This window comes from Saimiri boliviensis, chromosome 15 (genome assembly GCF_048565385.1).
Source record: "Saimiri boliviensis isolate mSaiBol1 chromosome 15, mSaiBol1.pri, whole genome shotgun sequence".
In the NCBI taxonomy this organism is placed as follows: Eukaryota; Metazoa; Chordata; class Mammalia; order Primates; family Cebidae; genus Saimiri; species Saimiri boliviensis.
Genome location: NC_133463.1, coordinates 26,313,306 through 26,340,405, shown reverse-complemented (window position 1 = coordinate 26,340,405; position 27,100 = coordinate 26,313,306). Strand labels below are relative to the sequence as shown.

At 46.1% G+C, this 27,100-nt stretch overlaps 1 protein-coding gene across 1 annotated transcript in view; it reads right to left on the bottom strand.

The window, feature by feature from the left end:
- SNX31 (sorting nexin 31) overlaps positions 1-5,013 on the bottom strand; it is a 74,874-nt gene extending 69,861 nt beyond the window's left edge. The window contains exons 1-2 of the mRNA XM_039464655.2: positions 4,835-5,013; positions 4,660-4,734 (exon numbers count right to left, since the gene is read on the bottom strand). Coding sequence (XP_039320589.2) covers positions 4,660-4,734; positions 4,835-4,900 — 141 coding nt within the window. The 5' untranslated portion in view covers positions 4,901-5,013. The remainder of the gene's footprint in view (positions 1-4,659; positions 4,735-4,834) is intronic.
- Between the last annotated feature and the right edge of the window lie 22,087 nt (positions 5,014-27,100).

Below are 27,100 nucleotides of genomic sequence, written 5' to 3'. Positions count from 1 at the left end.
AAAGGCATTTCATGCAATCAAAGGGGACTTCCTAGAGGAGGTGGGGCTGAGGTGGGCTTTGAGAAACAACTGCTTCCTTGACAGGTAGACTAAAACCAGGCGTCATTCCAGGCAGAGGAAGTGAGCCAGGCAGAGACAAAGAGTGAGCCAGCGTGATAGGAACAGGAGGTACGGGTAGGGAAAGAGGAGATCAGGTTAGGTCAGAGGGGAAGCAGCCAGGTGGGCAGCACTTGGCAGGGAGGACAACTGAACCAGTGCATGCAGGCTACACGGCCCTTCCCTCCTGCTGGTGAATCCTTTGCAAGCTTTCCCAACTTGGCCACGTTGCCATGTCTGATGCTGGCAGAGTGCAAAGAAACAGAGCCCATGGCACTTACACAGGATGACCTCATCTCTAACTTCGTCAAAATGAGTTGATTAAATGTTTCCCTCATAGATTTCTTTAAATCTATTTGGGTGTGTTGCTGGCAAGGGCAGGGGCTTAAATCAAACTGGTTTTGTTTATCTAAAGGCACAGAAAAAGGTTGGGCCAGCCAGTTTGCACTGCAGGAAGATGGGCCGCACTGAGCAGCAGAGGCAAGCTGCCAGTCTTCAAGGGAGCCTCGCTGGGCACAGGACTTCAGGTGAGGACAAGAGGAGGCTCAGGTCACAGCTGAGCCCATAGAAACACACCCACCTCTTCCCCAGGTCCAGTTTTTCTTCATTTCTGTTTTTGTTTTGAGACGGAGTCTCCCTCTGTTGCCCAGGCTGGAATGCAGTGGTGGGATCTCAGCTCACTGCAATCTCTGCCTCCTGGGCTCAAGCAATTCTCATGCCTCAGCCTCCCAAGTAGCTGGGATGACAGGCATGTGCCACCACACCTGGCTAATTTTTTGTATTTTAATAGAGATGGGATTTCACCATGTTGCCGAGGCTGGTCTCAAACTCTTGAGTGAAGTGATCCACCCACCTTGGTCTCCCAAAGTGCTGGGATTACAGGTGTGAGGCACTGCATCTGGCCAACCCAGGTCCGGTTTTGTGCATTAGCTCTGCACATACCCTGCCTGAGATGGACTAGAGGCCACCTCACCTGTGCCAAGTACAGCCCCTCAATCTCAGTTCTCCAACATGCAAAATATATCTAATTCTTAAAGATCACACATGCTAAAATAATAGTCCTAATTTAACAGAATGCATGGCATGCAATAAAAACTTAGTAAATATTTCTTAAGGAAATAATCAGTTAATTCTACAGATGAAAACTATTCTATTAGGATGTAGAACTTCCCAGAAAATAAACTGGAAATAAAATCATATTCCCCAAACACATACACACAGATGAGACCTTTCTACTGTTTCCTTTTTTACAGTGCTTTATATTAAATCAGATTAAGAAATCTGAGCCATTTGACATCCTCCACTGAATAGGAGGAATAAAAACTAGCTGAGAAGTATCTGGGAGAGGTCACCCAACCTTTCAGTAGCAGATTTAGGGTAGCCAGATAAAATACAAGATGCCCAGTTCAATATGTACCAAGTGGTGCATGAGACATACTTATACTAAAAAAAATTGTTTGTTGTTGACTTGTAATTCAAATTTAACTGGGGGATATTGTATTTTTATTTGCTAAATCTAGCAACCCTACTCAGACTCTTTTTTTTTTTTTTTTTTTTTTTTTTTTTCTGAGACAGGGCCTCACTCTGTCACCCACATTGGAGTGCAGTGGCACAATCTGGACTCACTGCAACTTCCACCTCCCAGGCTCAAGCAATCCTCCCACCCGAGCCTCCTAAGCACTTGGGACTACAGGAGCACCACCATGCCTGGCTAATTTTTCGTATTTTTGGTAGAGACAGGGTTTCGCCATGTTGCCCAGGCTGGTCTTCAAATCCTGTGCTCAGGCAGTCTAATCTACCCTTCTTGGCCTCCAAAGTGCTGGGATTACAGGAGCGAACCACATTCGGCCTCAGACTCTTTATAAAATGAGAGTGACGACGATGGTGATTGAACGCTGACCTTACTGGGGCTTGCTGGAGCGAAATCCTGTGCCTGGAACTCTCATGACAAAGAGTCGACCTTGGATGCCCGGGGTCAGGGTGAGTAGAGGGGATTGAAAGCAAAAAGGATGTAGGGGCTAGCTCATAAGGCTATTGTAAAAATTAACCTATCACAGGTAAAGTGTTTGGTACCAAACTCAGCACACAGTAACGGCTTATTATTTCAGATTAATAATAAATGCCAGTAGCCATCTAGGATCTAAATTGTTTTTTTTTTTTTAAATACAGCAGTTTGCATAGAAAGGGAGAAAATGATAAATAAGATATATGGAAGTTGGAAACTAGACAAAGAAATTTCCATTTTTAGAATTTTGAAAAATCTGGGCCAAATATGAAATATTTGTTAAAATTTATTTTATTAAAATCTATTGTATACCCTACTGAGGACATGAGCTGTGGTAATTCAAAATTTCTAAAGGCCCCGATGGTAAATAACAGACAATTTCTACTTCATGTCTTACCAAACAGAAGGTCAAGAATAAAATTTGTTCACTTTATACCTCTCCTTCTGGATCTGCTGGGATTTGGTTCATCTGAGTTTTCCTGAAAATAAGCATTTGCCGGAGTCCGTTGGGTAAGAAGAGCCAGATTCAGGAATACTTGAAGCCTCTGAGTCCACAAATGTTTGCTGAGCATCTATTAGGTACCAGGCTCTGTGAGCAGCTGGCCCCTGATCTTCACAAGCACCCTGTGAAGATCCATAAGGACCGATTTGCTTATTATTATGAAGACATCCATAAGGACCTATTTGCTTATTATTTCTGATGAGAAAATTGAAGGTCAGAGGAGTGGTGAAGCAATCAGCCAGGATGCAGTCGGTCAGTTACAGGCTCTCTCACTGCCTCCTGCTCTGCTCCTTCCCCTTCCCCACCTCACACTGCAGGAAAACAGAGGAGAGGAGGAGAAGATACCCTGCCTCCCCCTGCCAATGCCTAAGACACCCATCCTTTCTCTTCCTTTGAGATCCTGCCTGCCTCTGCAGTCCTCCCAAGTCTCCATGTGTTTCAGTCACAAGTAACTTCTTATCCTCCAGAAGTCTGAATCCATGCCATTCTTCATTCAGTCATTTGACAATCGTTCCTGAGGACCTACTGGGTCACAACACTAGTCACCAAAATTACTACTCAAATTAACTAGTAACGACATTACGACTGTTCTTGGTTGACTCCAAAGATAGTTAATCACACCTTGAAAATGGACTTTTCCAATCCGCTATGCTGTGTGAACAAGAAGGCTTACTACAGAGACCATTTCAATAGCAGAAAAAACAAACTGGCTGGGCGGGGTGGCTCACGCTTGTAATCCCAGCACTTTGGGAGGCCAAGGTGGGTAGATCACTTGAAGTCAGGAGTTTGAGACCAGCCTGACCAACATGGTGAAACCCTGTCTCTACTAAAAATACAAAAATTAGCCAGGCATGGTGGCACACGCCTGAAATCCCAGCTACTTGAGAGGCTGAGGCACAAGAATCACTTGAACCCAGGAGGCAGAAGTTGCAGTGAGCCAAGATTGCACCACTGCACTCCAGCCTGGGTGGCTGAGCGAGAGACCATCTCAAAAAAAAAAAAAAAAAAAAAAAAGCTAAGCCAACAGAAGATGGTTAAATGAAACACGGTGTATCTAACTCACTAGAAACTCAGAGACTGTCTGAAAAAAACTCTCTCTAAAAAACAAACAAACAAACAAACAAAAACACACACACATTAACAGCTGTTGCCTCTGGGCAATTTTTTTCTTTTAAATAGAGACAAGGTCTTAGCTATTTACCCAGGCTGGTCTTAAACTCTGAGACTCAAGCAATCCTCCTGCTTCAGTCCCTGGCCTATACTTTTCTTTTTAACATTAGATATATGCTCTTCATAACCTAAAATCTAAAACAGAAAACAAAAGACACTATTCACCCTGGAGTGGAGGAGGAGGGTAAAGTTTATTTCCAAACCTTCACTTACTTCTCTAACCCATTTTGAAGACTTATAATACCTCCTTGTAAGAACAACGAAACCCATTAAAGCAGACTGTTAAATCAGTCCGCCTTCCAGAGAAAATACGGTCAAGACAGCACGGCGAGAAACTATCCTAGCTTGGCAAGTCAAGTTTCCTGGTTCCCAACCTGCCAGTACTTGAAGCCTCATGGCCGTTCGCATGCAAAACTAGAGACACACCTTTTTAAAGGTGGCAAACTTTAGATCTGGAGACAAAGGAGATTAAACACCCATGTACAAGACGCCAAAGACTCTAGGCCTTGGTTTAGACCCGGTTTGCTCATTTTGGAGGGAGACATCATCCTGGGGAACAGCGGGCACTGAAATGGAGCCCAGCATAGCCCCAGCGCCCTGCTAGGCGGGGCTGTGGGGGGTCACCCGGCTGCCAGGGGCTTGGGAGAATCACCTGCGCCAGGTTCCCTCATCTCACAGCTGTAGGCGACCCGGAGCCGCAGCGTGCATTCATCCAACTGTATGCCAAGCAATTCAGTTCATCCTTACCACGACCCTGTTTCACAATAGGAAGCCCGAGGCCCTGAACGGCTCAGTGTCTTGCCAGAATCACAGGAATAGAGCGCTTTGAAGACAGCTTTCTCGACCCGTCTCAGTGGAGGCTCATACCCGCCTCCAACCCGCTCACCTGTTCGTTCCAACCGTGCAGCTGGCTGTAGCGCACTTTGCAGAAGAGGAAGCCGTCCAGGTACACGGAGTACAGCTGCAAACACACAGACACCCCGTCCCGGGTGAGCCGAGGGATAGGTGAGCATGGTCACCGGCCCCCTCCCTGTCCAGCCCGACCCCGGCCCTGGGCGCACCACATAGCGGCTCCCCAGCGCGTCGAGCCGCTGCTGGGACACCGGGATACAGAAGTGCATCTTCATGGCTGGGCCGTGGCCCCGGAGCAGCGCTGGGGGCCCGACCTGCGGCGGCGGTGGCGCGGTGCGCAGCTCTGAGTTCGGCAGCGCTGTTAGCTGCGGGGCCCGCCAAGCGACTCAGGGCGAACCCCCGCGTCCGCTCGCCCTGGCCAGTGGCTTCCACAGGTGGAGCCGGGGCGGGTCGCGCCGCCTCCCAGTCCCCGCCCCATCCAGCTCCGCCCCTCGGTCTCGGGACGGGTGGCGCCCGGCGCTGGGGCGCGCCCACTACCACCCCACCTGGGATCTCGGCCACTGTTGGCATTTTCTCCAAGTAGGCCCACGAGGGGCTTGAAAACAAGTTTGTGTCTCATTACCTGCCAACACTGCCTGCGGGGCACTAATTAAGATTTCTTTAATTACATAGATGTAGTGACTGCCTTATGATTCGCAGAATTGTTTGGTCAGTTTTTTGCGTTGACATTTGTTAAATGTAACACAAGACATGCAGCAATATCTACAACCCTGCTTTAGTATTCTTTCAATCTTGTTTTTTCCTCTTAAAATACCAGAACACCTTCCCCGCCCGCCTCCCCGCCCCCCACCCACCCAAATGGAAATGAATTGGGTCTCTGGATCCCTGAGAAGCCCTAGCTTTTGGACAGGTGTATTCACATAAACACTTGGTTCTCTGGGGTACCCAGCCCAAGTTCTTTCAACAGTCTCTCATTTTTAGTTGCTGTGGAAAATAATCCTCCTGATTCTCTTATTTTAGTTAAATGAGATTGGAATTCCTCCTGCCTTGCAGCGATCACTAAGCACGGTGACGCTGCAGCTCTCACCAGCCTGTTCTGTTGGTAGCAAGCCCTGGGCTGGCTCCATTCTTCCTTCTCTGCTTTAATCCACCCATAACTCTTCCAGGTAAACAGAGGGCATCCTACCATGGACAAAACAGGCCCAGGGAGTGAAGAAACTTGTCCAAGCTCAGGGGGCTTTTTTTTTTTTTTTTTTTTTTTTTTTTTTTTCATGGTTCTGAGTCATTTACTGCAGGATGTCATCAGGATCATTGAAAGTCCTTTCAAGTGCCAGTCATCCCTGGGTTTAGAGCTACATGCCTGAAACCAAAATCTGAGACTAGGGAAGGAGAAGCGATGCCGGCCAAACACCGGTGCCTCCTGCATGCTTGCTGTGTGCCAGGACCTGATGTATACTATGCCATTTAATTTTCACAATCACCTGTGGGCTAGGAACCATTGACAGTTCTGGTCTTACAGAAAAGGGAATTGAGATGTAGGGCCATTAAGTTAGGAAAGCTGTATCATCTAGTAGTAGGAAAGCCTAAGCTTATTTACAGATTAAGAAAAGAGGCAATTTCTGTGGTGTGGTCCATAGTATACAGAACAAGCGCACTATTCACCAATTTCAAACCTTTAGGCATTATCTGCATGTCACCTCTCATCTTGGTGTGTAATCTTTTTGGCTCTTTGATATCTGCTACCCATATTCCTTCGGAGGTATGGATAATGAAGTATGGCTCTGTCTTGCTGTGGAACTTTCCACTTCCCCTGAGCCCTTCCCACCCTTGGGGCTCTGGGATGGGGAAGGCAGTAGGGTCCACGAGGGAGCCAGGAAGGTGGATCCTAATGGCTGGTGCTTTACACCGCAGGAGCCCAGCCTATGTGAATTATGGGTGTCCTTTGCTGCATCTTTTCTTATAGCTCAGGCTTTGGGCACATCACCCCAACAGTCAAAGCTGTGGCCATATGAAAACAAGGGTATTGAGCAAACATGGAAGAGATTCCCGGGTGGTGGACACCTATTTTGAGCAAACACCAAAAGGGAGAGGAGCTGGAAGGTGGGGCATGCAGAGTTAAGACTTCACATCCTGTCTTTCTTCGCCTGCCCATGTCCTCCTCACTCCTTTGAGGTTTAGACCAGTGAGTCAGAAGGATAAGGCTGGAGGGCTTGGGATGTGTGTCTTTCTCTGTCTTTACCTGTATTGGTCTGCACTGAGTGCTCTAGGGTCTATTGGAATTTGAGGAAATACACAAAATTATACAATACATAGGAAAACTACAAAAACACACCAATGGTTCTAAAATGTCCATGGTTCCTGGAGGATTTTCTGGTCCAGAACACCTCAACTCAGAGACTGACCATAGTTGGTTGAATAGTGTCCTGATTTGGAAATAGGGTCTTGACAGACATCATTAAGGTAAGGCTCAAGATGAGATCCTACTGGATTAGGGCTGCTCTACATCCAATTAGCATGTCCTTATAAGGCACAGAAAAGGATACACAGGCACACAGAGGAGAAGGCCGCGTGAAGACAGAGGGAGAGCTAGAGTTGTGCTTCCAGAAGCCAAGGAGCACCTCGGGCCACCAGAAGCTCAGGAGAACAAGGAAAGAGTCAGCCCTAGAGCCTTGAGAGGGAGCACAGCACTGCTGACACTTTGATTTTGGACTTCCAGCCTCCAGAACTATGAGAGAATTCACTTCTGTGGTCATTAGCCACCCAGTTTGTGGCACTTTGTTATGGCAGCCATGAGAAAAACCTACTCCGATGCTGTGGCCACAGTCAGCTTCATGCCAGAGAACAGAGGGCTGAGCCCCTAGCTGCATGTGTGTCTGGGAGGATAGTGGAACAGAGAAAGAGCAGCCCAGAGGAAAGAAGACCTGTGATCCGAGGGACAGTGTCCTGAACGTAGTAACAAGACTGGCGACTCTGTGTAACATGCCCAAAGTCAGTTAATGCTTGCAACAACCATCAGTGCTTGGTGGATTTTGTTTTTGTTTTTGAGACCCAGTCTTGCTCTGATGCCCAGGCTGGAGTGGAGTGATGTGATCATGGCTCATTGCAGCCTTGACCTCCCCAGGCTCAGGTGATCCTCCGACCTCAGCCTCCCAAATAGCTGGGACTACAGGTGTGCACTATCACACCTGGCTAATTGTTTTTATTTTTTGGTCGAGATGGGGTTTCGCCCATGTTGCCCAGGTCAGTCTTGGATCCATTGGTCTCAAGAGCTTCTCCTACCTCAACCTCCCAAAGTGCTGGGATTATAGGCATGAGCCACCACCCCGGCCTTTCATGTGATTGTTATCCCTATTTTACAGGAAAGAAAACTGAGGTCGAGGGAAATCAGTAACTCGCCCAAAGTCACACAGTTTGTAATAGAAGAATCAGGGTTCAAATCCAGGCGGTCTGGAAAGTCTCCAAAGCCCTTGCTTCCTAATCACTTCTCCAAACAAAACTAACTTTTCAGTCTGTACTTACTCGTGTGAGAAACTCTAGAAAGTCAAGAGTCCCCAGATTTAGGGGATGATGTCAGGAAAATACCACTCTATGGAAATGAAACTGCTGGGAATTGAGCCATGGCAGAAGTGACCCCGCCCCAGAGGACCTGGAAGTGCACAGCTGAGAAGCACACATCGCTGTCAGGGCCTCTGTACAGGCACTGCATCCGATGCAGGAATTGAAAGATGAAGATGGAAAAAGTGAAGATGTGGCCGGGTGTGGCGGCTCATGCCTGTAATCCTAGCACTTTGAGAGGCTGAGGATTACTTGAGGTCAAGAGTTTGAGACCAGCCTGGCCAACATGGTTAAACATTGTCTCTACTAAAAATACAAAAATTAGCCAGATGTGGTGGTACATGCCTGTAATCCCAGCTGTTTGGGAAACTGAGGCAGGAGAATTGCTTGAACCCAGGAGGCAGAGGTTGCAGTGATCTGATATTGTGCCACTGCACTTCATCCTGGGAACAGAGTGAGAATCCATCTCAAAAAAAAAAAAAAAAAAAAAAAAAAGGTGAAGATGGAAGGTGGGGCCAGCTACAATAGCTTCACTGCCTAGTAAGGGGAGGCAGACAATACTCAAAAATTGCTAAATACCAGCACCTTGTGGAGGGGGCACGGTGATGTCCAGTCTGCCACGACAGCACAGGAGGGACATTGACCCAGCAGGCATGAAGGGAGGAGGCGGGGAGAAAGGCTTTCTGGAGAAGGTGATGTTTGAGAGAGATTCTTCAGGATGAGTTAACTGGTAAGAGCATTTTAGGAAGGCAACACAGCAAAGGCCTGGGATGATTAAAAGAAACAAAAACAAAATGTCAGGTAATATGGTTTGGCTGTGTCCCCACCCAAATCTCATCTTGAATTGTAGCTCCCATAATTCTCACATGTTGTGGGAGGGACCTGTGGGAGATAATTGGATCACGGGGTGGCTTTCCACTGTTCTCATGGGGGTGGCTTTCCCCACACTGTTCTCATGGTAATGAATAAGTCTCACAAGATTGAATAGTTTTATAAGGGGAAACCCCTTTCACTTGGCTCAGCCTCTCTTGTCTGCCACCATGTAAGAAGTGCCTTTCAGCTTCTGCCTTCTGCCATGATCGTGAGGCCTCTCCAGCCAAGTGGAACTGTAAGTCCACTACGCATTTTTTTTTCTTTACAAATTACCCAGTCTCAGGTATGTCTTTATCAGCAGGGGTTTGTTGTTATGGAGAAACACAGGTGAGGCCTAAGATGTGGACAGTGAGGCTGGGGAGGGAAGTGGCCTGATCTTTTTAGGGTTGCTGCTGCTGGGCCAAGAAGCTTGGATTTTGCGCTTTAGATGAAGAAGAGCTACCTAAGGGAGAAGGTGTGGGCAGCGTGCATTCCAGATGGAGATCACTGTGGTCATGTGCAGAGGCTATTGGATCAACCAGAGGTAGTCAGACCAGCAAGGAAGTTTTTTGAGAGAAAAGAGTGTAGAACATGAATCTTGTAAGGTGCTCCTCAAAAACTGGGTGAGATGCCTGGGTGACATCATGCCTGGGTGATAACCCCTCTCGGATGTTCACAAAGAGCTTTAGTGTATGGAGAGCTCTGAGCTGTCTGTAGCAAGGAAACTTGGGTCTCTGTTTTACGTTCCTGTTCACATCACAGGGGTTAATGTCCCAGGAATGACTGTCAATAGAGGACAGAGGCTAGGCTAGGGCAGTGTCAAAAGGGATGGATTTAAAAATATTTAGGAAGCACGTTTCGTCTCTCAGGTCACCCTCTTGCCCCTCTTCCAAGTGTACTTTCCTTCCTTTTTTTCTTTCCTTACTAAAGCTTTTTAAGAAATTTCCACTCCTGCTCTGAAAAATAAATAAAAATAGCTGGGTACAGTGGCTCACACCTGTAATGCCAGCACTGTGGGAGGCCAAGAAGGGCGGATCACCTGACGTCAGGAGTTTGGGATCAGCCTGGTCCAACATGGCAAAACCCCATCTCTACTAAAAATACAAAAATTAGCCAGGCATCGTGGTGGGTGCCTGTATTCCCAGCTACTTGGGAGGCTGAGGGAGGAGAATCACTCGAACCTGGGAGGCAGAGGTTGCAGTGAGCTGAGATCATGCTACTGCACCCCAGCCTGAGCAACAGAGTGAGACTCTGTCTCAGATATATATATATACATTTTTAAATGGTTGAGAAAAGAAATCAAAGTCTAATATGTAAGAGCACAGCCCAAACTATGTAATTAGCTGGAAATGGCTCCTGTCCTTAAAAAGCCAAAAGATAACCATTTAGGGTTTAATGATTTGTTTGACCCTAAACTACTTTGTGATCCTTTCACAGTGTGTTGCAAAGTTTGGCTACTTATACTTGATCCACATTCTGGAGGTTTCGTGTCCTTTCTCTTGGATCATCTCTTCATGCTTAACGGTTGCTTTCGACAATGATTCCCAGATGTGACCCTGCTCTGTCCCAGTCTGGCAGCGAAGAGGTATGGAAAAACTGGACTGGGCACTGAATCCTGAAGAAACACAGGGGCAAGAGCAAACGTTCGACAGTCATTTACTATGCTGATGAAGCTTACACAGGAAGAGGCATGCCACTGGATAGCAAACCTTGCAGTAAATTGATATTTTGTTAAAATGTAATTGTGAAAAAAAAAAAAAAAAAACGAGCAGGGAAAGTGACATAAGACTTGAATTAATCAGGCACGGGAAGTAAAGAAAACGGAGGAAAGGGATCCCTGAGGATGCCTCTGGGTTTGGGTGGACAGGCTTGCTGAGACCTCATTTGGGGAGGTGGCAGGGGCAGCCGTGGAGTCCAGACTGCGCTTGGATGTGCAGGAAGGAGGTCCAGCTGGAGGGCTTGGGAGCCAATCTGAAGTGGAGGGACAAGAAGGGGATTGGGAATATGGGTGAAGGTCAGGGTCACAGGAGAGGGTACAGTCATCTGGCGAAGACCCAGAGGTGAGGAATGAAGTGGACTTATGCTCTTGAGCCTTGTTCAAAGCCTGCCAGGCATGGCCAAGGCAACAGGAAGACTTCTTTGGGAGCGAAGTGCAATTAGACCTGTGCTCTAGCCAATGCCACTGTCCTGTGAGTGTCTGGGAAAGGACGTGAATACTCAGGGTCCTGAGGAGTCGGTGGAGTGCCTAGGAGGGGCTCCCAATAAGCCAAGGCTGCTCCGAGGTCTGTTCAGAGGAGGAGGAGGTGCACCTTGTAGATGGGGATTCTAGTCCTTAGTATGGGTGCAGAGAAAGTTCAGCAGGCATCTGTACAGCCAGGGTAAAATTTCATTCAAGACCATCCAGTTTTCTCAGCTTTGAACTGATGTTCGCCAAACAACCTCTGATTAATCATTCGGGTTCCTGAGAATACGAGGAAAGGGGTGTGCTCTGCAGAGCCCAGACAGGAATATCCTGTCACTGAAAGTGCCCATCCTCCTGGCACCTTAATGAGTCGGAGCCTGGCTGGCACATCGGTCTCCTGGGAACGTGGTCCATATGTCCTTTCGGAGCCTGACCTATTCCCCGGAGCAGGCAGGAAGCAAGCACCCCCTATAGCAGCTGCCCTAAGGGTAGCACAGGCTTGCGTGTGTGTGGAAAGATGGATGGTTTTAATGAGAAGGATACAAGACAGATGACCTTTCTCCAAGAAATGAGAGAAAAGTGAACACATCTATTGCTGTCATATGTCAGTCATGGTTATAAATACAAATCTTGACCATCAGAGTTCTAAAAACCACTCAAAGCATTACCCAAAATCTACAATGGAAAGGGGTTTTCTGCCTCCCAAAGGTGACAGGAATGTTATTGAGGAAAATTTCAGCCATGATGTAGAAGAATCTAAATCATCATCACTACTTTTGATAATATTAGTAAGTACAGCTAACCCTCAGAAGATTTTCTCAGAGCCAAGCATTACCTGCTTTTCATATTCTGTACTAACTCATTCACTCCTTACAGTGACCTTCGAATAGGTACTATTATACCTATTTTATATTTGAAGAAACAGAAGCACAGTGAGGTGAAGGAGCTTCCCCAGGGACATTCCCCTACTGTCCCTCCCTGGTGGCCTCCCCTGCACCACCCCACAGCTCCTCTGGGACTCTCCACAGCTCCCCGCTCCATGATTCCGGGCATGGCTTCTTGTCTCTCCTTCAGCACCGCTGAAGGCTGCTTATTTACCTTTCATCCATCAACTCCCCTCAGTGAGACACCAGAATACCCGAGAGAGCAGGGCCTCTTCAGAGATGTGGGGCTCACCCAGCTTGGTCTTCTCTTTGGACTCCTGGGGGATTCTACTGAGGGCAAGGCAGATGGAAGGCGCTGTTCCTCTAAAACTCTGTAAAATGCCAGGACACAAGTATTACTACTTGGGGACCCCTCAAAACTATGTGTCTTTCACAAAGGCAAGAGAATATCATGCAGCTTTTGTGTTTTTGTTTTTTTTGTTTGTTTGTTTTGTTTTGTTTGAGATGGAGTCTCACACTGTCATCCGGGCTGGAGTGCAGTGGTGTGATCTTGGGTCACTGAAACCCCTGTCTCCCAGGTTCAAGTGATTCTCCTGCCTCAGCCTCCTGAGTAGCTAAAATTATAGGCACGTGCCACCACGCCCAGCTAATGTTTGTATTTTTAGTAGGGACAGAGGGTCTCACCATATTGGCCAGACTGGTCTTGAACTCCTGACCTCATGATCTACCTGCCTCGGCCTCCCAAAGTGCTGGGATTACAGGCAGGAGCCACTGTGCCTGGCCAAGAATACCATGCAGCTTTGGTGTCTTAAGCGTCTAATAACTGAGCTTTTTCTGCCCTTCATTCTTGTCAGTTTATGAAACTAACATCTGCTGATGTTTTTCAATAGTAACCTTGGTCACCATGGCGGGGCATGGTGGCTCACACCTGTAATCCCAGCACTTTGAGAGGCCAAGGCAGATGGATCACCTGAGGTCAGGCATTTGAGACCAGCCTGGCCAACATGGTAAAACCTCATCCCCACTAAAAATTCCAAAAAAAAAAAAAAAAAAAAATAGCCAGGCGTGGTGGCATGTCCTGCAGTCTCAGCTACTTGGGAAGCTGAGGCAGGAGAAACGCATGAACCTGGGAGGCAGAGGTTGCAGTGAGCCGAGATCACCCTGCTGCACTCTGGCCTGGGTGACAGAGGGAGACTTCGTCTCAAAAAACAAAAACAAAAAACAAAACAAATGTGTTACCACTGTGAAAAATGACAAATCCATGGCATTTTGTTTAGGCCTCGGCAGGTCACTCAGCCCAGCCTGGACTGCCCGTGGGAATCACCTGGGAAGCTTTAAAAAAAAATGTCAATGTCGCCGGGCACGGTGGCTCAAGCCTGTAATCCCAGCACTTTGGGAGGCCGAGGCGGGTGGATCATGAGGTCAAGAGATCGAGACCATCCTGGTCAACATGGTGAGACCCCGTCTCTACTAAAAATACAAAAAAATTAGCTGGGTGTGGTGGCACGTGCCTGTAATCCCAGCTACTCAGGAGGCTGAGGCAGGAGAATTGCCTGAACCCAGGAGGCGGAGGTTGCGGTGAGCCGAGATCGTGCCATTGCACTCCAGCCTGGGTAGCAAGAGCAAAACTCTGTCTCAAAAAAAAAAAAAAAAAAAAAAAAAAAAAAAAAAAAAAAAATGTCAATGTCCGGGTCCCACCTTCAAGAATCCTGATTTAATTGATTTTCGGAGGATAGCCTGGGCATCAGGATGCTAATGCTTCCCAAGTGTAAGAACTACTAGAGAGTGAATAAAACTCACCATGGTCAAAGCCCTTTGCAGCTCTGAAGATTCTGAAGGCTGCGATTTTGGCTTCAGCTTGCTGTCCAGGAGATGGAGGCTACTGTTGGCAAAATGCCTCTCTGGGAAGCTGCGTTAGAATCTCATCCAAGCAGCTTGCAGGGACAAAACTGCCGTCTGTAAAACATTGGCTGGGATTTTATTCCAAGTCTTTTTCATTCATTTGTAGAATGAAAGTTTGTTTCTTGTGCTGCTAGAAACCTACTGAGCGACAGTGAGTGGATGCTCAAATGCTGCTGCAGAGGCATTAGCCGGTATTCACAAGAATAGTTAACCTCTAGTCATACTTCCATGTGTCAGGCACTATTTGGGGCACTTTACAATATCACTTCATTTGATCCGCACAGCAACCCTATGGAATAGGTACTATTGTGTGCACTTTGCTGATAAGGAAACTGAGCTACAGAGAGGTGAAGTATCTTGCCCAAAGTTCACAGCTGGTAAGTCCCACAGCCAGGATTTGAAACTTGAGTGCCCAGCCTCTGCAGTAATCTGGGGGACACTAGGACCAGTGGTGCATGGCCAGTGTGGACTTTGTGTAAGAACACATGAGATGCTTCCCAGATCAAAGAAGTTCTTTGTGATGAGTCAAGGTCTCAGTTAGGGGTGAACCAGTGACTGCTGTTTGATGACTCTTGGTGGGACCTACTCTGCCCACTGGCTGCTAGGCTTGGGGTGGAAAACATGTTGATTTAAGAACTTAGATTCGTGTAGGATCGATATATGGATTACAGAGCAGGGTCAAGAATTAAGTAAGGGACATAAGAAAACATGGGGGCTGGTCAGGTGTGGTGGCTCACACCTGTAATCCCAGCACTCTGGGAGGTGGAGGTGGGTGGATCACATGAGGTCAGGAGTTCGAGACAAGCTTGGCTGACATGGTGAAACCCTGTCTCTACTAAAAGTACAAAAATTAACCAGGCCTGGTGGTGGGAGCCTGTTACGAGTCACGAGAATGTTTCCTGCTTTTCTGAACAAAGGGAGCAACTCCAGAGACATCAGAACTATTTTTTAAGTGTTCTTTTTGTAAAAGCAATATCCACTCATTGTATAAAGTTTAGAAAATACAGATAAACCAAAAGAAGAGAGTAAAAATCGTCCCCAACCCCAAGACAAAGAGTAGCTACTGTTCATGTTTTGGTTTGGACCTTTTGGCAAACATTTGGTACAATTTTAGTTTGTATTTTTCTAGTCTTTTTAATTCTGGCTTTATAAGTTACCTCTCACCCACAAAATGAAGTCTTTCAAGACATACGGCTTTAGAACTTGGTTTTTGGTTGGCTTTTGCTTTGTTTTGTTTTCACTTAACAATCCTCTTCCTTTTTCTCCTTATTCTGTCTACTTTCACAGGTAAAATGAGACAAACTCTTTTATCTACTGATAGCTCTACTGTACCATTTCTCCCATATAAGGAAAAAGATAACAATAGAAGGATTAACAATAGAAAAATAATGTAGGAACCACGGGGGGAAACAAGTCAAAATATAATTAAGATCACTCTTTGGCTGAAGGTAAATGATGCCAGTGGAAATGATTTTGCTTAAATTATATATCAGTTATTACGATTATTAGTTACCTTTCTTTGAGCACTTACCATCTTCCAGAGAACCATTTTACATGAACTACTGTGTTCAGTCTTCACACCTACCCACAGCTTAGCTAATGGTATTAGCAGTAGCAATAATAGTAGAATGCTGATTTTCAGATTAAGAAACTGAAGCAGAAAGAGGTGAGCTTGTCCCAGTAACACTGCTTAAAAGTGGCAGGGCCAGAAATTGAATCCAGGCTCTTTAAGCCTAAACTCTTCACAGTAATTTTTATTATTTATTTTAAATTTACCTCATTTGCGTTATTAGCCACTTATGTATGCTGTTTCCTGTAAACACAATGTTTTACCCATGCCCAAGGCTCTTCAGAGTGATACTAATCCTATATCACACAAGTGGTCAAGCCAGGTCCTACAGCAGCACTCAGCACTGGGCTCTAACTCAAGGGCCAGGAGTCCCTGACCCGATGGGAGAAAGTTCTGTAGGGGTCAAACTCAGTGCCCAGAAAGTTCCTATATTCATCCACCCCCATTAACACTGGCCTGGCCTCTCCTAGCAGCCTGACCTGGGCCTGTCAAACTCCAGCGTCCTTGCTCTGGATCCCTCCTCTCCACAGATGCCAATGATTAACCATAAAATGAGCTCACAATGGCATTTACACTAAAATCATAAATCTGAATAATATTTTCAGAAGGGCTGCTTTGGCCGGGCGTGGTGGCTCACACCTGTAATCCCAGTCTGCTGGCAGACCAAGCCCTAGCAAACATACCTTTGTGCTAATGAAGCACGGATCCACCCCTTCATATTTTCCTGATACCACATGGTTTTTAGGAGCATTTTGATGAACATTCAATCTTCAGAACAACACCACGTGCCAGAAAAGCAGGTAGATATTATAATTTCCATATTACTGGTGAAAAACACTAAGTCCCAGAGAGGTTCAGAGGACTAGAAAGTTAGAGAATCATAAATTCCCATAAATGCAAGGGTATCAGAAAAGTCTATCACAACCAGGGATAACCAATAAGACTAGAACTGAGTGTTGACTCTGGTTCAGGTAGTTAACACCTGAGGCCCTGTGTTAAGAAGAATGAGATTAGTGGAAAACAATGATAGCTAATCTCTATTTTTTAAAAATTAATAGGGTCTCACTCTGTCACCCAGGCTGGAATGCAGTGGCACCATAATGGTTCACTGCAGCCCCGACCCGCTGGGTTCAAGTCATCCTCTCACCTCAGCCCCCCAAGTAGCTGGGACTATAACATGCACCACCATACCTGGCCAATTTTTTTTTTTTTTAATTTTGTAGAGAAAAGGTCTAACTATTTTGCCCAGGTTCATCTCAAACTCCTGGGCTCTATCAATCCTCCTGCCTTAGCCTCCCAAAGTGCTGGGATTACAGGTGTGAGCCACCGCATCCAGCCACTGTTTTTTCTGTTTGTTTGTTTTTTGAGACAGAGTCTTGCTCCGTTGCCCAGGCTGGAGTGCAGTGGTGTGATCTTGGCTCACTGCAACCTCCGACTTCCAGGCTCAAGCGATTCTCTTGCCTCAGCCTATGGAGTAGCAGGGATTACAGACAGGCACCACCACATCCAGCTAATTTTTTGTATTTTTAGTAGAGACAGGGTTTCACCATGTTGGCCAGGCTGGTCTTAAACTCCTGGCCTCAAGTGATCCACCTACCTTGGCCTCCCAGAGTGCTAGAATTATAGGCATGAAGGCCATATTAAATCATTCAACCTCTTGATGTGTAGTAGGTACTCTTCTGCTCCTCCCTTTATTGATGATCTAACTGAAGAACTGCCTGATGGAGAAAACTGCCCGAGGCTATGCAGCTGTTTGTTAAATGACAGAGCCAGGATTTGAACCCAGACAGTGTGATTCTAGAGCCAGTATTGTCAACTGTCATGCTAAACTGCTATGATCACTTAGCAATGCCTGTCAGGGGGAGAGGTGGGGAGAGATGGCACTTGTACCAGGTATTTGCAGCACCCAAGCTCTTAAGAACTGCCATCCTGGGCCAGGCATAGTGGCTCATGCCTGTAATCCCAGAATGTTGGGAGGTGGAGGCAGGCAGATGACTTGAGGTCAGGAGTTCAAGACCAGCCTGGCCAACATGGTGAAACTCCATCTCTATTAAAACACAAAAATTAGCCGGGCATGGTGGCAGGCACCTCTAGTCCCAGCTACTCGGGAGGCTGAGGCAGGAGAATCACTTAACCCAGGAGACAGAGGTTGCAGTGAGCCAGGATTGTGCCATTGCACTCCAGCCTAGCTAGAGTAAGCCTTTTTTCAGACAGAGCGAGACTCTGTCTCAAAAAAAATAAAATAAAAATAAATAACTGCTATCCTGTCTCATCTAAACTGTTCCACAGATGTGTAAGTCCCCTCTACAACATCCGTTTCAGACGTTGCTTGAATGGAAAACATTTCGAGGTAGGAATTTGCTCAGCATTAGAAATTTTTGTTCCCAAAAACAGAGTGTCATAACACACTTGGCCTAATTTAAAAATACACATTTTTGACTTTTGAAAATAAATCGATGCTCAGCTGTAAGAAAAAAAAGAACAAAATCATGTTCTTTGAAGCAACATGGGTATAGCTGGAAGCCATCATCTTAAGCGAATTAACGCAGGAACAGAAAACAAAGTACCGCATGTACTCACTTGTAGATGGGAGGTAAACATTGGGTCCACACAGACACAAAGGTGGGAACAACAAAACACTGGGGCCTGCAAAAGGAGCTGGGGTTGAAACACTACCTGTTGGGTACTGTGTTTGCTACCTGAGTGACAGGATCATGAGAAGCCCAGACCTCAGCCTCCTGCAATAGACTCTGTGTAACAGAGCTGCACGGGTACCCCCGATCAAAATTAAAATGGAAAAAGAAATAGCTGGGTACAGTGGCTCACACTTGTAATCCCAGCACTTTGGGAGGCCGAGGCGGGTGGATCACGATGTGAGGAGATCGAGACCATCCTGGCTAACACGGTGAAACCCCATCTCTACTAAAAATACAAAAAATTAGCCAGGCGTGGTGGCATGTGCCTGTAGTCCCAGCTACTTGGGAGGTTGAGGCAGGAGAATCACTTGAACCTGGGAGCTGGAGATTGCAGTGAGCCAAGATCATGCCACTACACTCCAGCCTGGATAACAGAGTGAGACTCCATCTCAAAAAATAAAAAAAATAAAAATAAATAAAAAAAAAAGAAAATCAGGAATATTTGATTGCCACTGAGTATATCTTTGTCTTTGAGAATTAAAAGACAGAAATAGCTCTTTTCTTGACAGTACAACTAGAAATAACCCAACCAACACTTTTTTTGAATGCACAGGGCTTTTGAGGAATGCTTTCTCAGAGTTGCTTTGTTTCTGCTTTTGATTTTTTTTGGCTCCTCTTCCTCAGCTGCGAGGATACCGTGTGAATGATGACGGTCATTTCCCCCAGCTCTGAAGCAGTCAGAGTGGGGTCCTCTGGAAACCCTATTGAGTAAAGGTCCTATAAAGAAGATTTTGTTTTCTTCAGCAGAAATGAGAGCCATAGTCCATGGCTGGGGAATAAAGGAAAGGCATTTTCAGCCACGCCAGGGTACACTGTAAATAAAAATGTGCCCGGGTACATCCTGCGTGCTGAGCTTGTCTTACTGCTCAGCTACTAGACTTTTATTTTGGTTAAGTAAACATGAACTTGGGGACAACCAGCTTTTCTGCATCTCTAGTCAGCGAGTTGTAGGAGCAAGGTTGAGCTGTTGGCACTGGCAGTGAGCTGGCCAAGTAAGGTGGCCTGATATTCAGCCAAGAGAGGGGAGAATGAATATATAGTGGACAGCTACGGTGGGTCTGGCACTGTGCATGCGCTGTGGGTCCTGCAGTAGACATCTCTGTGCTTGTACAGTCTTATGGGGAAGCCACATACTCATCAACAAAGGACATAAGTGGATTAGATTCCAAGCGTGATCCATTCTATGAAGGGTAAGCACAGAGCACAGAGGGGGAGCATCTCTGGGGGGTCAGCCCTGAGTCTGAGGACAGGAAAGGCTTACCTGGACCAGGGACATTTAACCAATGCCTGAAGCATGAGTCGAGATTAGCTAGATGAAGAACCCCCGTAGAAGGTGAGAGCAAAGGTGAAACCAGCCCAATTTTCCAACAAGCTGGATACCCATAGAACTGAAGCTTGAAAAACTTGCACATTCACCCAGTGAGATGCACCTGCTGCCTGTTGACCCACACCCCTTCCTTACCCCTCCCTAACTCCTGTTTTCCTACACATGGTTACAGTGAGACTCTCGACCCCTCATTCAACCACTTGCTGCCTGCTGGCCAATGCCACTTCCTTGCCTGGCTTTCATTGGAACTGTGGGATGTATTTGGGGTTTAGCTTCTATCTCTTTGGCTGATGTTACCTGTAATATGATAAAGGCTTCTTACCTGGCAATACTGCTGTCCCTCTCATTGGTTTTCTGTGTAGCAACCAACAGGACCTAGACGGAACCCCTGGTGTTCAGTAACAAAGGGAGTTTGGGCAGAAAAAACCAGCAAATGTAAGAGCTTCAGGTTGGGTGCAGTGGCTCACACCTGTAATCCCAGCACTCTGGGAGACTGAGGCGGGCGGATCACCTGAGGTCAGGAGGTTGAGATCAGCCTGGCCAACATGGTGAAACCCTGTCTCTACTAAAAACAAAAAATTAGCTGGGTGTGGTGGCACGTGCCTGTCATCCCAGCTACTTGGGAGGCTGAGGCAGGAGAATCACTTGAACCTGGGAGGCGGAGGTTGCAGTGAGTTGAGATGGCACTATTGCATTCCAGCCTGGGCTACAGTGAAACTCAGTCTCAAAAGGAATGAAAAAAACTTCAAGTTCTCTTGGAGACACAGTGACCTGGAGGAGAAGTACAGGAGGCGAGGGGGAGTTGCCGAGTGCAAGGGCTCTTGTAGAACACACCAAAGTTTTGGTTTTGCTTTGTTTTACTTTACAAATCTTACCTCACATAATCTTACAAATAAACTGTGAGGCTGGTATTATCTGTTCAACAATACTAAAGAGGAAAACTAGGCTCTGAGAAGTGAACATGCTCAAGCTTCTGTAGCTGGAACTCCCAATCACCACTCGTCCTTGTATGACATTTGGTCATGTCATCCCACTTGATTTCTATAAATCCTTTCCAATGTGCCCATTTTAAAGAAGGAGAGGCTGGGTGCGGTGGCTATCACCTGTAATCCCAGCACTTCAGGAGGCCGAGGCAGGTGGATCACCTGAGGCCAGGAGTTCAAGAGCAGCCTGACCAACATGGCAAACCCTGTCTCTACTAAAAATACACAAATTAGCCGGGTGTAGTGGTGCACACCTGTAGTCCCCATTACTTGGGAGGCTGAGGCACGAGAATCACTTGAACCCAGGAGGTAGAGGTTGCAGTGAGGGGAGTTCACGCCACTACACTCCGGCCTGGGTGACAGAGCAAGACCCTGTCTAAAAAAAATAAAAATAAAGGAGAAACTGAGGCTCAGGAAAGTTTTGCTCAAGAAGACAGCCAGAAAGCATCAGTCGAGATTTAAATCCTGCAATTCTGCCTCCAGAGCTTTCTCTCTCTCTCTCTGAGTTAGGAGGAGATTTTAAACTTGAGTGTAAAAAAAATACTAAGGACCTTTTAAAAAGTGCAGGGTCTCTGGCCTTATCCCATTATTTGCTTCAGTATGGCCATGGGGAAATCGCCCGGCTCTAAACATACCAGCTTTCTGATCTGCAAAAACCAAAGGAAGCAGATCTTCATTCTCCATGTGGGAGATCAATCACAGGTGCCTAATCCAGAAAAGAAGTGGCATCACAAGCATGACATTTGGTGGCATGGAGGGTGATCAGCTAGATGCAGGAAAAGGTGCCTCTTGAGAGGGAGACACTGGGGTGAGGCCCGAGCCTGCTGTTTCTACATCTATCTTATAGAACTATAGTTGATTCTCTAACCTGTATGCAACTACGGTCTTGATTTTTAAAAATTTGTAAATGAAAAATAAAATAAAATGAGGGGGTGGGACTAGATAACCTCTGTGCTTTGTCTGAATTTCTCATTAAAATTCAGATCTGGCTGGGCGTGGTGGCTCATACCGGTAATCCTAGCACTTTGGGATGCTGAGGCGGGCAGATCACCAGGTCAGGACTTTGAGACCAGCCTGGCCAATATGGAGAAACCCCGTCTCTACTGAGAATACAAAAATTAGCCGGACGTGGTGGTACGTGCTCGTAGTCCCAGCTACTTGGGAGAATGAGGCAGGAGGACTGCTTGAACCTGGGAGCCGGAAGTTGCAGTGAGCCGAGATCATGCCACTGTACTCCAGCCTGGGCAACAGAGTGAGGCTCCGTGTTCAAAAATAAAAAAAAAAAAAAAAAAAAAAATCAGATCTAAGATACTGCCTATTGTGCTAATGCTTCGAGAATAACTGGTTACAGCTATACACCCTAGAGTTCAGCTCCCCATTTTCCCCTCCTTCTTTTTTTGAGATGGAGTCTCACTCCATCACCCAGGCTGAAGTACAGTGGCACAATCTCGGCTCACGGCAACCTCTGCCTCCCAGGTTCAAGCGAGTCTCCTGCCTTAGCCTCCGATGTTGCTGGGATTAGAGGCATGTGCCACCACCCCCAGCTGCATGGTATTTTTAGCAGAGACATGGTTTCACTATGTTGGCCAGGCTGGTCTCAAACTCCTGACCTCTAGTGATCCGCCCTCCTCAGACTCCCAAAGGGCTAGATTACAGGTGTGAGTCACTGCGCCTGGCCCCCTTCCCCTTTATTGGAATGTAATAAGGAGGAAAGAGAAAGGCATAGGAGAAACAATGTTTGGACACTGACTTAGGCCCAGGTGCTGTGCTAAGCACGTTTGTCTTCATTTCAATTAACTGTCATGGTTGTTTCTGTCCTAAGTTTAGAGATCAGAAGAATCTGAAGTAATTTACATAAAGAAACACAGCTGATGAGAGTCCAAGCCTGAATTGGAACCACAGCTCTGATTGTTGCTTGTGTTGACATTTGAACCCAATGGCATCACATTACCTGCCCATCCCCAGCCAAACCCCTTGAAGGCCATTTTGCAGAAGCTGATCCTGCTATTCGGTGTGGCTTTATGATCTAATTCTATCTAATCTGATGTAAGGAGAAAACTTAGAATACCTATAGGGGTCAGGGGTGAGCTTAGAACTCTTTAGACACTAGTCATAGAAACTCACTAGAAATATCCTGATTTTTTTTTTTTCTTTTTTTTTTTTGTAAAGATGGAGTTTCGCCATGTTGCTCAGGCTAGTCTCAAACTCCTGGACTCAAGCAGTCTGCCCACCACGGCCTCCAAAAGTGCTGGAATCACAGGCTTGAGCCACCGCCCCCACAGAGATATCCAGAATAAAAAGGAGAATGTACTTAGTGCACGGGGGTTCTTTTAAGAACTGTAGGACAGGACATATATATGTATACATAGTTGAGTCTGGAGAAGGGATGAATCTTTTTTTTTTTTTTTTTTTTTGTGAGACGGAGTTTCGCTGTTGTTACCCAGGCTGGAGTGCAATGGCGTGATCTCGGCTCACCGCAACCTCCGCCCCCTGGGTTCAGGCAATTCTCCTGCCTCAGCCTCCTGAGTAGCTGGGATTACAGGCATGCGCCACCATGCCCAGCTAATTTTTTGTATTTTTAGTAGAGACGGGGTTTCACCATGTTGACCAGTATGGTCTCGGGCTCTTGACCTTGTGATCCGCCCGCCTCGGCCTCCCAAAGTGCTGGGATTACAGGCTTGAGCCACCGCGCCCGGCAGGGATGAATCTTGAAAGTTTCTGAAACTCTCTGTATCTCTTTTCTCTGCACATCTGCTAATCCGTTTCTCTTTTTCCCAAAATTACGTGGCAGAATCTAGCCACTGTATAACTCTCGTCCTCCTCCATACTCGTTTTCATGTTACCTGTAACAGTTCCAGCCTTAGAGAGTGATTCAGTCTGCTAGCACCCTAGTTTGAAGTTCCTGGGAAAGAGACTTCGATTTGTCCATGCATGGTCTAATCAGCAGAGAATGTGGCCAACCTGCATGAATATGCCTGTGTGTGTATAGCAGTTCCATGAGAAAAAGAAAAGGTAGGGCCATGTGCCCTCACAGGCTTTACTAAGTCTAACCTGCTAGGACATATTTGCGATAATAATAAAATATCATCAAAGAAGCCAAACAAAAAGATTAAATTATATGTACAGCAGCCTTTTGAAATACGTATTAGTCTGATTTTATTTTTGGTTGCATATATCAGAAACTAAACTCAATGTAACTCAAGTAAAAAGGAAATTGAACACATGCAAACTGGGAAATACAGATGTAATCTGACATCATGCTTACATGGATCTGGGAACTAAGTATCTTCCGGGCTCTGCCTCTCTTACCACTTCTCATTTCTGCCTTCCTCTCCATGTTGACTTCATTTGCTTCTTCTATAGATGGCTGCTTGACCACAAGTAGCTCCAGTTTACCAGCAGTTACAGTCACTCATTCTGGGAACAGTGCTTCTTCATGTGGGGAAGGGGAGGCCAGTAGCGCCCCCTGAAGAGCATTTTGGGAATTTGTGGGAATGGTTTTGGTTGTCAAAATGATGGGGAAAAGCTACTGCTTAAATTTTATGCTAGACATGCTGTGATGCATGGAAGTCATACACAAAGAATTATCTTGTGTCCCACACAAATTTCTAATGTCCAACTGGACATTTATGTGGGTGGAAAGCCTATTTGTCACTGAGCCTAGACTTAACCCCGTTTTATATATAAAGCATTCTTGCTCGGTTTTAATATATATTGAATTCTCCATAAATACTACCTTGTGTAAAACAAGGGAAAGTTGTATTTTCTTTTGTTCAAAATGTTGCCAAGGGCTGTTCATTATTTCACAGTTTCAGAAAACATATCACCAATGGCAATGCCACTTATGGTATGGGAGGAATCACACAGCACATCTGCATGTGGCTTCATCTGCAGCTGTCACACTCTTGGTGATTCTACACATTTGAGCAAGCATCTGACACCTCATCATGTCTTCTAGTGTGGGCATAACACATCGATGCATTACAATTTTATATGCTATTTTAGAAATGATTTTATTATAAGCTATTTTAATTTGTCTTGTACTACAGTTAAAACATCATGGTTTTAAAATTTTTTTTGTACAGGGCCGGGCACGGTGGCTCAAGCCTGTAATCCCAGCACTTTGGGAGGCCGAGGCAGGTGGATCACGAGGTCGAGAGATCGAGACCATCCTGGTGAACATGGTGAAACCCCGCCTCTACTAAAAATACAAAAAACTAGCTGGGCGTGGTGGCGCGTGCCTGTAATCCCAGCTACTTAGGAGGCTGAGGCAGAAGAATTGCCTGAGCCCAGGAGGCAGAGGTTGTGGTGAGCCAAGATCGTGCCATTGCACTTCAGCCTGGGTAACAAGAGCGAAACTCCGTCTCAAAAAAAAAAAAAAAAATTTTTTTTTTGTACAGACAGGGTCTTTTTTTGCTATTGCCCAGGCTGGCCTTGAACTCCTGGCTTCAAGCCATTCTCTCACCCCCAAAGTACTAGAATTACAGGTGTGAGCCACTGCACCCTGCCTGATGTTTTAAATAACATGTACATCATCTATGAATTGCCTTTCAGTATATCTAAAGGATAATAATATATTTGTTTATAAAAAGAAAGCATTAGATTTTAGAACCACTGTCTTAGAGGAAGAGGGCTGTGTACTCCCTCCCAATGAGCATCAGCTTGCCAACTTTCAAGGATGACCCCGATGGTCTAGTGTGCATCATAGTCCACCCCAGAACCCAAGGGTCTTCTCTGTGACCAGGAAAGGAAGTGCTACTGGCTAGCTTGGCTAGTAGGGCACCCTTGGAAAAGGGGTAAGGAGGGAAGCAGAACAGGCAGGACCCCAAGATACATAGGCCCTCAAGGTGACATGGAGTGGGGAGGGGCTCCCTAAAGGGAAAATGGGGTGCTGTTACCACATGAAGGCAGAAGGAAAGCTGGACAGGCTAAAGCGACAATTATGCACAAAAACCCAACATATACATGATTTAGAAACCTAAGAAATGGAAAAGTGTTGACAAAACATTCCCTACTACAGCCTACAGGGCTTACAGAACAAACCCACAACACACCAAATTGCTAAAGATGAAAAGAAATAGAAAATGATCATGAAAATGCGAGAAAACTGCAAGGGAAAGCCACGGTCCCTCTAAAGAGCATCGTTGATGCAACAAGAACAAAGCGTCCTGCCTCGGACTGGCAGGAATTCCAGCTACGCTGTGCACAGTAGGAGATGGCCATGCCAGAGCAGGGCTTGGTAGCCAAGCTCGGCTGAATGTTGAATCAGTCGCCAGGAAATGCTAGCAGAGCACTAATTTTTGTAACCCCTGACTGCATATAAACAGTTGTACATAATAATGGCACTCCAGGGAATTGTATCTACTCACTTCGAAGAATCAAGCAAAAGATTTGTGTTGTTCTCATCAACTGGTGGCCCATCTGGACGTCCTCCTTGTGGGCTGCACTCTGTATTTTTTTACCAAAAAAAAAAAAAAAAAAAAGCCTTAAGAGAGCTCCATAAATATCACTTCTTTCAGTTGGGTTGTGTGCGGAGCTAGCAAGTAAACATTTGAGCTTAGAATACTGATATTCTAATTGGCTGATGGAGGGGCTATACAGCTTAATCATTATTTTTTTCTTTATTCAATAAACATTTATACAGCATATTCCATAGCCTGGCACAGGACCAAGTGATACAAAGACTTGAGACTCATAGCTAGTGTGAGACCATGATCCACCAGCAGAAGCGCTGGGTGGCATTGCGGGCTCTTTCCGTGTTCACTCCACCCCATGCATTGCTGCCCTCTTCTTCCTGGGCCTTTCAAGCCAACTCCCACTTCAGGCCCTTGTGTTTGGCTGTTTTCTCATCCCTAGAAATTTTATGAGTCCACCCCTCTCTTCCGTCAGGTCTCTGCATAATTGCCACCTCCACGAAGAGGCCTCCTCTTCTCTAACCACCCCAGCTAAAAGAACGCCTCTCACTTCTCCTCCCAGCCCTTATTCTCTTATTCCCACCTGTTTTATCCCCTAACCTAGTTCGATTTTTCATCAAAATAGTTTCATTAATAAAGCTGGAGAAGAAAATATTATCAGTATCTTATGTTAAAATAATGGTTACTTCTTATTAAACATTTTCTATGTAGGCCAGGAGCGGTGGCTCATACATGTAATCCCAGCACTTTGGGAGGCCCAGGCGGGCAGATCACCTGAGGTCAGGCATTCGAGACCAGCCTGGCCAACATGGTGAAACCCCATCTCTACTAAAAATACAAAATCAGGCAGGTGGTGCAAACCTGTAATCCCAGCTACTTGTGGGGCTGAAGCATGAAAATTGCTTGAACCTGGGAGACAGAGGTTACCAAGATGGCACCATCGCACTCCAGCCTAGGTGACAAGACCAAAACTTCGTCTCAAAATATATATGTATGTGTGTGTGCGCATCTCAAATTGCTAAGTTTTAAGCACATTAACTTTTCTTTTTTCTTCTTTGTGATAGGGTCTCACTCTGTCACCCAGGTTGGAGTACAGAGGCATGATCATAA